This window comes from Osmia lignaria, chromosome 16 (assembly GCF_051020975.1).
Source record: "Osmia lignaria lignaria isolate PbOS001 chromosome 16, iyOsmLign1, whole genome shotgun sequence".
NCBI lineage: Eukaryota > Metazoa > Arthropoda > Insecta > Hymenoptera > Megachilidae > Osmia > Osmia lignaria.
In genome coordinates, this window is record NC_135047.1 from 8,444,563 (window position 1) to 8,454,283 (window position 9,721).

The 9,721-nt window shown below is 39.3% G+C and overlaps 4 protein-coding genes across 10 annotated transcripts; 1 reads left to right on the forward strand and 3 right to left on the reverse strand.

Moving 5' to 3' along the window:
- Positions 1-125: 125 nt before the first annotated feature.
- Positions 126-2,658, reverse strand: LOC117600983 (uncharacterized). 2 transcript variants are annotated; one of them, XM_034317132.2, is made up of 4 exons: positions 2,440-2,658; positions 2,125-2,202; positions 1,906-2,046; positions 126-1,826 (listed from the first exon to the last, which is right to left on the reverse strand). In XM_034317132.2, the coding sequence occupies exons 2-4, from the start codon at positions 2,185-2,187 to the stop codon at positions 303-305; spliced, it is 1,728 nt and encodes a 575-aa protein (XP_034173023.1). In that variant the 5' UTR covers positions 2,188-2,202; positions 2,440-2,658; the 3' UTR covers positions 126-302. The 2 variants fall into 2 exon arrangements, with proteins under 2 accessions (XP_034173023.1, XP_034173024.1); XM_034317133.2 differs by having other exon boundaries at positions 126-1,860; positions 1,954-2,202; positions 2,440-2,657.
- A 73-nt stretch (positions 2,659-2,731) lies between these two features.
- RtGEF (Rho-type guanine nucleotide exchange factor) lies at positions 2,732-7,711 on the forward strand. 6 transcript variants are annotated; one of them, XM_034317129.2, is made up of 12 exons: positions 2,746-3,519; positions 3,591-3,717; positions 3,800-3,977; positions 4,050-4,265; positions 4,334-4,532; positions 4,608-4,844; positions 4,932-5,010; positions 5,067-5,191; positions 6,890-7,109; positions 7,189-7,290; positions 7,373-7,457; positions 7,549-7,711. In XM_034317129.2, the coding sequence occupies exons 1-12, from the start codon at positions 3,451-3,453 to the stop codon at positions 7,709-7,711; spliced, it is 1,800 nt and encodes a 599-aa protein (XP_034173020.1). In that variant the 5' UTR covers positions 2,746-3,450. The 6 variants fall into 6 exon arrangements, 2 of the variants coding, with proteins under 2 accessions (XP_034173020.1, XP_034173021.1); XM_034317130.2 differs by having other exon boundaries at positions 6,890-7,061; XR_004580566.2 differs by lacking the exon at positions 7,549-7,711 and having other exon boundaries at positions 6,890-7,104.
- A 310-nt stretch (positions 7,712-8,021) lies between these two features.
- Positions 8,022-8,580, reverse strand: MED11 (mediator complex subunit 11). Its single transcript, XM_034317164.2, has 3 exons — positions 8,439-8,580; positions 8,228-8,368; positions 8,022-8,162 (listed from the first exon to the last, which is right to left on the reverse strand). Exons 1-3 carry the CDS (start codon positions 8,512-8,514, stop codon positions 8,041-8,043), a joined length of 339 nt encoding a protein of 112 aa, XP_034173055.1. The 5' UTR covers positions 8,515-8,580; the 3' UTR covers positions 8,022-8,040.
- A 242-nt stretch (positions 8,581-8,822) lies between these two features.
- On the reverse strand, positions 8,823-9,697 carry LOC117600995 (cytochrome b-c1 complex subunit Rieske, mitochondrial). The gene is made up of 3 exons (XM_034317159.2): positions 9,491-9,697; positions 9,178-9,355; positions 8,823-9,116 (listed from the first exon to the last, which is right to left on the reverse strand). The coding sequence occupies exons 1-3, from the start codon at positions 9,687-9,689 to the stop codon at positions 8,825-8,827; spliced, it is 669 nt and encodes a 222-aa protein (XP_034173050.1). The 5' UTR covers positions 9,690-9,697; the 3' UTR covers positions 8,823-8,824.
- Positions 9,698-9,721: the final 24 nt, after the last annotated feature.

Sequence of the window (9,721 nt, forward strand, 5' to 3'; positions counted from 1 at the left end):
CTGTAATTATAAAACACTTCTCTATAGATACTCCGATACTGTTATAGCAGGAAACGCGTATCAATTTATTTAAAAAAAAGTAGCGCTACTCCCGTCTAAAGGTGTGAAAAAGAATCGTCGCAAACTAATTAGAAATTAATTTATTATACGTAAAGATATACAGAAAAGAATAGGTTTGTTTGGATCAGTGAGCATATAAAACAGATGTACATATACGTAATTATTCTTTACGCAGCTATAGACATACAGTGCTTGATAGAAAGAAACTAAAAGCCGAAATGTGATAGACTAGATCCCCCTGATTAGGTCGTATGATTTGTAGATAAATGACTATTTAATGCAGCTTTATGAGCAAACTTTTTCAAACAGATCAAACATTCATGTGTTTTTTCGTTTGTGTGTACTGATAAATGTTTTTTCAACGTTGCTTTGTCCTTAAATATTTTTTGACACGCACTGCACTCGTACGGTCGCTCTGCTGCGTGTACTAATATGTGGCTATTCAACGTTGTCTTTTGTGTAAATGCTTTATGACATACGTAACACTCGTATGGTCTATCACCAGTGTGGCTTAACATGTGCTTCCGCAACGAAGACTTCTCTTTAAACGTTTTCTGACAAATGTGACAGGAGTGTCGTTTATCACCGGTATGTATAAGCATATGAGAATTTAATCTGGTTTTTTCTCTGAAAGCCATGTCGCATAATTCACAAGCAAATGGCTTTTCACCTGTATGTATCAAGGTATGCCGATTCAAATCGGATTTGCGGGTAAATATTTTATCGCAAACTTTACAGTCATACTGACCACCAGTGTGCAGTAACATATGACTATTAAGATCAGATTTCCGAGCGCATGCCTTATGGCATATATGACATTCGTGTGGTTTTTCACCTGTGTGCACAAGCATGTGAGAATTTAATTTCGCCTTTTCCCGAAAGGTCATTAAACATTCTTTGCATTCGTACGGTCTTTCGCCGGTGTGAACCATCGTATGTCTTATTAATTCAGACTTTCGTCTATATGTTTTCTCGCAAATATTACAAGCATGCGGTTTCTCACCGCTATGCGCTAGCATATGATTGTTTAGTGCTGTTTTCTGCGTAAACGATCTGTAACACATCGTACATTTAAACTGTTTTTCACCTTCGTGTAACGTCATATGCATGTTTAATTTTGCCTTTTCCCTAAACGCGGCAACACATATATCGCATTTGTATGGTCTTTCCTCGGTGTGGGTAAGCATGTGCCGATTTAGACTAGATTTCTCTTTAAACGTTGCGTGACAAACATCGCATTCGAACAATCTTTCTCCTGGGTTCATCGATTGGTTGTTTTCAGAATCGTCCCTCTTCATAAACGCTTGATGTACCGGATCGTGATCGTACGGTTTTTCCGATACATGCATTTGCATGTGATTGCGTAGACACCATTTATACGCAAATCGCTTTTGACAAATATTACATTCCAACGGGCTCATCCCAACGTGGGTTAACATATGAATATGTAAACTGGAATTATCTGGAAAATTTTGGTGACAAACTTCGCATTGATTACCACTGCAGTGCAGCCTTAAGTGGGTAACCATAGAATCATTGTTCAAGAACCATTTCTTGCAAATGGAACATTGTATTTTATAAAACTTGGGTTGCTGTCCATTTGTACAAAACCCAGTATGTTTCTCAACATCTTGTACTTGTATAAAATTTGCACTTGCCAAGCACCTTTGCATAGCCCCATCTTCTTTATCGCACAAATTAGTACCAGTAATTTGTGCTGTCCAATTCTGGTGACTACTAGACTCTCCATCTAATTCAAGTTTTACCTAGAATCAATGTTTCATTGGTTCAATGATTCTTCTACAATAGAAATTTGTTCATTAACAATCATTTTATGAAATTTACCATTTCATTAGAGAAGTCAACCTCATTATTTTCGATAGGTAAAAATACCTTCTCGAATGTCCCAGAGCAAATGTCCTCCATGTAGTCTGGATCAAATCTATCCGGTTCTTCCTTAAGTACAACGCTTACAATGTTTTCGTCCTTAAAGTAAGGTTTAAGTTAGAGTCCTTGTGGAAGCATTGTATCGTATGGTGCTGCTGTTTCATAGAAAACGTTTACCATAACCTGACTGTCTATGTTTAATGCATCCATTGGTTCATATTTTATTTTAAAATCTTCCATTTGCTGTAATTTATCCTGAAAATTAAATCAATTCATATATTTTATTGTATGCTGCTCTACAAACACGCAAACTGATTACAAAAGATTAAATGTACATTCCAGAGTCACGTAACCTTAAACACGCGATGAATATCTCAAACGAATGAACATTTCTAATTTGTTAAACGAAACGCTTTATAAATGACAGATTACTTATTTGTTCATTCGTATAAATAAAGTAATTGAAGTAAAAGATGATTTGTCTATACTTACAGCGAAGATTACACATTTTACCTACAAAGCAAAACATGCAAACCAATATTTATCAGTTTTGCTTTGTGTTTTACGTTTTAAGGTACACAAGTTCCATTAAGCGAGTATCAAATACGTATTTTTCTTTTTTCTAAAGAAATTAACACTTTCCAATCGATCGATTTAATTATCTATCACGAAACTATACTACGCGTTCCACTACACATGACAGACATACGTTACATAAATACCATGCATCTACTACGCGATTATATGTATATATACATATAAGTTCGATGTGAGCGTATCATTACATGTATTTTACATATACGTTCTGCACGGAATTTGAAGTTGAACGATCGCGTTCGACAATGATATTTTCCATTGATTTCAAAATTATCTGTCTGCAATTGTTTTTCTTTCGCGGGAGGGCTTGAAATTCAAATTTATTAATTAGGCTCATGTAAAATTGAGAGGTTAATTAATTCCCTGTACCGTCCCGCGAGACTTCTTGTCAGCGGTGAACAGTATAAAGCGTAAAGTATTAATAGTTTGCTACCGAGATGTCACACACCACTGTATATAGAACCAATCTAATGTTCTTTGTAACGATAAATACGTCCAAAGTGTCCTCGAATAATTTTTAATTTTTGATTTTTGAACCGGATCGAACAAGTATTCGTTGAACGTCATCGAGCGCGATCAAACAGAATCAAATCAATTTATCAATGACTATGTTATCAAGTATTTACGAGTAAGAGTACGAAACGATTTTTCGCAACATTCGAACAATGCGATCAAAATGGATTATACATCGTGACGAGTGTCCTCGACTTGTTCAACATTTCATCTATTCGTTCTCTAAAGTGCGAGTCAAATTGAGTTGACAAAGAAAAAAACGCAGCTCATAAGCGGGACTTTGTCTTCTTTTTGTCTTCAGAGTGTGTCTGTGTAGCATTAACGTTTATTAATTTGTTCTATTCAATTTACCAAAGTTTTTTTTCTAATTTGATTCCATTCTTAACAAGAACCATGTCAAAGTCAGATTCACCCAAATATGTGACAGCACTGTTTTCCTTTAAAGGGAAAAACAATGATGAAGTATGTACCGTGTTAATTTTCCATTGGTAAAGATGCTTTCAAATTCTAATTATTTCTTAATTTGTTTCCAGCTATGTTTTAAGAAAGGAGATGTGATTACAATAACCCAGACTGACGAGGAAGGTTGGTGGGAGGGTACGTTGCACGACAAAACAGGCTGGTTTCCATCTAATTATGTGAAAGAGTGCAGAGTTCCAGGTACTGATTTTGCTAAGCATAAAGTGTCTTAAAGGTTCCAATGATTGGTAAAGCTTGTTACTGTACTTGTCTTTGCTCAAAGACAGCGGTGTTTCCGCCGTTAAGGCCTCTCCAGAAAAGATTCAGCAAGAATCCCCTACTCATCAGAAACTTAATCGCGATATCGTGCTAAAGGATATAGTAGACTCTGAAAGAGTAAATGTAGCAGAGTTGCAGGGTTTGATAAATAGCTTTTTACATCCTCTAGAATCTGCAAATATGTAAGTATTCATTATAGATAGTATATCTGGTATGAAAGATTCATATTTCATAAGATGTTTGTTTAAATTTAGACTGAGCAAAGAAGAATATAAGCAACTTTTAGGTAACATACAGGAAATCATGGAGGTACATCAACGATTGTTAAATAATTTGGAAACGACGATGGCTCAAGGTTGCGCGTCGAGAGTTGGTAATCTTTTTCTAACGCTTGCACCAAAATTAAAGTCCATACATACAGCGTACTGTGGAAATCATCCACGGGCTGTGTGCGTTTTAGACCGGTATAGGTAGGTGCGAAATGCGAAAAACATCAAACACAGGCATCACACTTGAAAATGAAATTATTTTCGCGTAGGGACGAATTGAACGATTTCATGGAACGCAACGGAGCGATATCGCCTGGTATATTAGTATTAACTACAGGTTTAAGCAAACCTTTTCGAAGACTAGACAAGTACTCGGCTATGCTTCAAGAATTGGAAAGGTATACGGAGAAGAACCATCCCGATAGAGGCGATACGCAACGTAGTATAGTTGTATATAGAGAAATAGCGGTGAGTCGTCGACTTCGTGGAATTGGAGTCTTGTTCCCTTGCCAGAAATGACTCTTTCTCTTTCGAATTGCGTAGGATCGATGCGCGTCCATAAGAAAGCAACGAGAATTGGCGCTGCAAGTGTTAACTAGCGGCATCAAAGGATGGGAGGGAGAAGAGCTAAGTTCGCTCGGGGAAATTCTTTACGTTGGATCCGTCACTATAGCAAATGGAACAAACGGGCTAGATCGTCGGGATAGATATTTTGTTCTTTTCCCTACGACGCTCTTGGTTCTCAGCACCAGCCCTAGGATGAGTTCTTTCGTCTATGAAGTACATCCGGGAATCTTTTCCCATTATCTTCTATGAGCTACTTGGTTCACGCGTATCTTCTAACTGACATGCTATTTTCTTTTGAAGGGAAAGCTTCCTTTGACGGGTATCAACATTATTCGGAAAGAAGATTCGGAAGAAATAAGGAATGCCTTTGAAATTACAGGTAAGATGGACGTTATGTCTATCCCTGGATGAATAAAAGCTGTCTTTTTACTTTAGGACCAATGATCGAGAGCATACTCGTGCTTTGCACCAGCAAAGAGGAGCGGCAGCGTTGGATCGAACTTTTGATTCAAGAACAAACGGCGAGCAACAGTCTCGTGAAATCGCCTACGACCTCACGTGTGAGTTCTTATCTACCTCCGTACGCTCGTCTATCGAGATATTTTGCAAAGTTAGTCAAGAAAAAGATTATACGTCCCGAGTTGCTGAAGAAACTGCTTTATTTGCAATACGTTCTGAAGCCGGACATGAGTAGCGTAAAAATGCGAAGACCCAATGTTACCACTTACGTTCTCTTTCCGACGCGAACGAGTAGCGAGGAACGCGAATCGAATTGTTCGGAAATAGACAGCTTCGATACGAGCAAACTCATGGAGAAACGGTCGCATGTCGGGCCAACAGTGTTGCGTAAATCTACCTTGACTCTAGACGTGAAATACGCCTTAGGTAATATGGATCTTAGCACTGTAGGAATAGGAAAAGATTCGTCGAGAGAATTGGAATCGGAGTCGGACAGTATACAAGAAACTAGTAAAAGTTTACCCGTTTCTGTTTTCAATTCTGCTGGTGGTTGCATCGACGCCGACAATAGGAATGAAACTGTTGGCGCCAATGATCGATCACGATTTACCAATCAATTTCCTCATTCGTTTCCAATCGCTGGTAACGTAGATAAAGAACGCGTGAACGACGTTCTCACAGACATATGTTGGAAAAATAATGAACGCGTTCAAGAGCAACCTGTTAGCGCTGCTTCTATCGAACATCCGATCGTTCTCACACGTAATTCCAACACCGAACATCGATTTCGAACGTCCACTCTGAGGAACATCGAGCTCGATTCTCGCACGAACGTCAGCCTCGATTCGTTGGATTCGGGAATGGACGAAAGCTATCGATTGAATTCATCCGAAATTAATTCATCCTGCAAATCGTATACTTGCATCGGTAACAAGCGCGACACCGAAGGTCCAGCAAGGAATTCATACGGCGAAAGCGAGAACGACGAAGTGAAATTCGAATGTCAATGCGTTTGCACGTCTCCGTTTGATTCAACCCCTCGAGACAGCGCTCATCTGTCCGATTTATCAAGAAACGTCGACAATGTTCTGGATACATTGATTTGCGACACGAGTGCTTCGAACGTAAGCTCTTCCACCCAACCTTCGTGCGAGCTGAACGAAATGCGACTAGCAGAGAACGCGATATCTCTAGTTCCGGATAATTTTGAACGTACAACGCAACGAAGGTTTACGCAACCGATACCGTATTCGCATCGGACCGATGTCGCAAGAAAAGTTGGAAGAAAAGCGGCACACCCGAGTGGTGGTCCGCTCGTCGTTGAAAACGATTATCCTGGAACGAGTGAAATCTATACGTCGGGACTGTACGTCCATTGGTGGTTGAAGAAGTCCGTACCATTGTCTGGATGCACGGAACAAGGCAAGCTTCCATAGCATGGCTGTTTTTCTTTCTTCTCGTTCAGTTAACGTTTCCCTTTTAGCTACTAATTGTACCTTAACGAGCGTACGCTTTCGTTCCACAGCCATGTTGTGCGAAGTAAGCTTTCGCTTTGCTAATGTCCCCCGATGTGCACAGCGACAGTTCCAATTCAAGCAAAGTATTGGTTATTTTCAATTCGTAGATGAATTGTTTAATCTATATATTAGATTATCCTCTTTGCTTTTTAGTATATAATACCGACGTAACAGAGCATGTTATCAAAATCTATTTCATCTTGATATGTTCATCACGAGGAATCATTTTATCGTTATACTTAGTTTCAATTCATCTAATCGGTGTTTCTTTTCCTTGGCCAGATTTGCAGTCAACCGAACGGGAAACTGCAACAACAGCCGCAACCACAGCAACAACTGCAGCAGCAGCAACCAAGATCGACCGTGGAGCATTGCACCCCCGTAGGAATTAGAACACCGTGGAGTATTGCCTCGTTACGACCAGCACCTCCTCTGTATACTGTCAGAGCATTTGGTAAAACTGATACCAGTTTGGATTTATCACGCGCACCACGACCGTGTAGTACGAATTTATACTTTAGAAATGGACTCTATTCGCGATCGTTTCGAATAACAAGAATAATAGATTTTCTCGTTTTCAGAGGAAAAACAGTTTGAAGAGGACGCCATTATATTGAAGGTGATCGAGGCGTATTGTCTGTCCGTCAATGCTAGATTTACCGTCCATTCTGGAGAGTCGACTTGTAGGTCATCGATTACATTGCTTATAGTTAATTCAATGAAAATTATTTTCTCATTGCCTCGTGTGTTGCATTTGTATTTTAGCAATGTTGGAATATGATTCTCATAAATCGCGTGACAGGACGTCTTTGATGCATAACAGAGGAAATTTGGATTTGTGTAGCAACAGGTAAAGAACGTTCTTAATTGTTCGATTCGTGTTGAATTATACGAGACACACGACTTAAGTACTGATGCGTATATTCATCACGTGTATATAGGGTACTGTCGGAAACTGTGAAAACGTTGAAAAGTCAAATGACAGATTTACAATCGCAAATGTCGCTCTTGACGAAACAACTTGACGAAGAACGAAGATCGAGACTTTCCCTAGCGGCTACTGTAAAACGTAGCATGGGTGTCGTGGATGGATCTGTGCCTTGAACATTCTTTTTTTTTTATTGGCAAGTTTTCATATCAACAGTTGATCAACGTTCGTATAATGGAGGTTGTATTTCACGTTGAAAGTAATATTTTGTCCTTTTATAAATTGTACATGTACCGCCGCGGATTATTCAGAGACGAATAAACAGATGATTGAAAAAAATTACCTTTGAACCTTATGAACCTTTGATTCGTGTTTTAAAGTACACGTCTGCTGTTATTAATGTTTGGAGATAGAAGTAGATATAAAACGAAAGATAAACGACACACGAGTTCACGGTGAAATCTTTCGTTTAAAACAATCCATCGGTGAAATTTATTCGATGCGTTCATCTTGGTTTGTTTTTTATCAGCTCCAATTCGTTTACTCTGCTTCGCGCGTGTTCTAACCTATGCCATGCCATTTGCAAAACCTTCTGACTCGCATATCCAGATCCTTCGTGCGGTTGTCCTAAATAATAAATCTAATTGAGTATCGAAGAATGGATAATAGTTTGAAATAAATCGTTCGTTTACCTGTCGAAACTTGAGTCAAATAGTTTATTTGTTCGCTCAACTTGGATTCCACGTGACCTAACGTCTTCAAAAACTGTTGCGTTTGTGCTTCGGCTTGTTTTAGACTGGATTTTTCTTTACTAAGTTCTACGAAAGCTTGGCCTACAGAATAACAAGAATTATTTTATAAACAACAGGAAAATGATCATTTAAAATGACAGTAGAACCTAACCTGCACTTTGTAGACACACGATGATATCCTTCTCGATAGTTTCTAAAATCTGTATTCTTTCCATGGGTGGCGTCATTGTGACTCGGTGTTGAAGATGAAACGTTTATTTAATTGAATTCAGATCAACCACATTCGTGTCAACGAGACAAACGAAGTGAAAAATGTAAAGAAATTGTACGATACAAAAGAACACGAAACACAATGGTCCGTTGTAGCGCTGCTTACGTATGGCGCTGCTTACAACTCATGGTTTTAAAATGTGGCGGCAAACGATGAATGCGATATTTGAAAGAAAGTAGAAAAATCGATAGGAAAGCAAGAGAAAGAATATGTTTGAAAGAAACATAAAGGAACAAAGGAGTGATGGAGAAGAATAAAAGAAGAAATCAACCAACGAGGATGGTATCGTTATCGAGGAACTTATACTGGGGTACTTCCATATTGGTGGGGGCGGGCCCCTTGCGTATGCGACCGGATGCGTCGAAATGGGAACCATGACAGGGACAATAAAATCCACCGGCTATCATACCGGCATTGGGAATCGGTACACAGCCAAGATGCGTACAAATACCGGTTACGATCAGCCATTCTGGTTTTATCGTTCTTTCTTCATCTGTTTGAGGATCTCTTAATTCGTCGATGTTCACCGCTCTCTCTTGTTCGATCGTGGACTCCGGACTGAAGTATTAGAAAATTCGATTATTAAATATAAAAAATTGAAGAATCATTAAAGTCTTACCGATGATAAACGAAGACTGGTTTCCCTCGCCACTTCATAATCGCTACCTTACCGACCTTTATGCCTTGCAAGGCAATTTCGATCTGCGCTTCCGCGAGGACGTCTCGCGAAGGGGCCAGAAACATAACGTAATGTAACAGGTGAGATTTTACCCCGTACATAAAAGCAACTCCACCAACTAAGAAACAAAGAAACAATATTCTGTTAAACACCTCTGTCTATTTGTTTTCCAGGGATCTTTTCTGTTTGTTTCTTCTCGGCTGCTGCAGCTGCGTGTATGCAGTTAAGGTTGCCAACATTAAGGGGCACCTACTGAAAGATGCCGCAAAGGTTGAGACTCTTCGCTCATCGACGCTTTCCCTGGCAGATACGTTTGGATCTTGCAATTTCTTCCGACGATACTCCTGAAAGCTGACTTTTGGCAAATCGGTGTGCGCATAACGAGTGTTCACTGAGCATAGCAGCGATCGTAAAGAGACGAGGGAACGCATCGACGCCTCGATACGCGACATTTCTTCTATGTTTGATCGATCAGCCTTTTTTT

Bases quoted from the DNA above. Each gene is read 5' to 3' on its own strand.
- MED11 (XM_034317164.2), bottom strand. From the start codon at position 8,514: ATGACGCCACCCATGGAAAGAATACAGATTTTAGAAACTATCGAGAAG. The intron at 8,369-8,438 runs GTTAGGTTCTAC...GTTATTCTGTAG, and splicing joins CGTGTGTCTACAAAGTGCAG to GCCAAGCTTTCGTAGAACTT. The intron at 8,163-8,227 runs GTAAACGAACGA...TTTATTATTTAG, and splicing joins TTTGACTCAAGTTTCGACAG to GACAACCGCACGAAGGATCT.
- LOC117600983 (XM_034317132.2), bottom strand. From the start codon at position 2,187: ATGGAAGATTTTAAAATAAAATATGAACCAATGGATGCATTAAACATA. The intron at 2,047-2,124 runs GTAAACGTTTTC...CCTTACTTTAAG, and splicing joins ACATAGACAGTCAGGTTATG to GACGAAAACATTGTAAGCGT. The intron at 1,827-1,905 runs GTAAATTTCATA...CATTGATTCTAG, and splicing joins TTGACTTCTCTAATGAAATG to GTAAAACTTGAATTAGATGG.
- RtGEF (XM_034317129.2), top strand. From the start codon at position 3,451: ATGTCAAAGTCAGATTCACCCAAATATGTGACAGCACTGTTTTCCTTT. The intron at 4,533-4,607 runs GTGAGTCGTCGA...CGAATTGCGTAG, and splicing joins TTGTATATAGAGAAATAGCG to GATCGATGCGCGTCCATAAG. The intron at 7,291-7,372 runs GTAGGTCATCGA...TTTGTATTTTAG, and splicing joins CCATTCTGGAGAGTCGACTT to CAATGTTGGAATATGATTCT.
- LOC117600995 (XM_034317159.2), bottom strand. From the start codon at position 9,689: ATGTCGCGTATCGAGGCGTCGATGCGTTCCCTCGTCTCTTTACGATCG. The intron at 9,356-9,490 runs GTAGGTGCCCCT...TTTGTTTCTTAG, and splicing joins AACCTTTGCGGCATCTTTCA to TTGGTGGAGTTGCTTTTATG. The intron at 9,117-9,177 runs GTAAGACTTTAA...CTAATACTTCAG, and splicing joins CCAGTCTTCGTTTATCATCG to TCCGGAGTCCACGATCGAAC.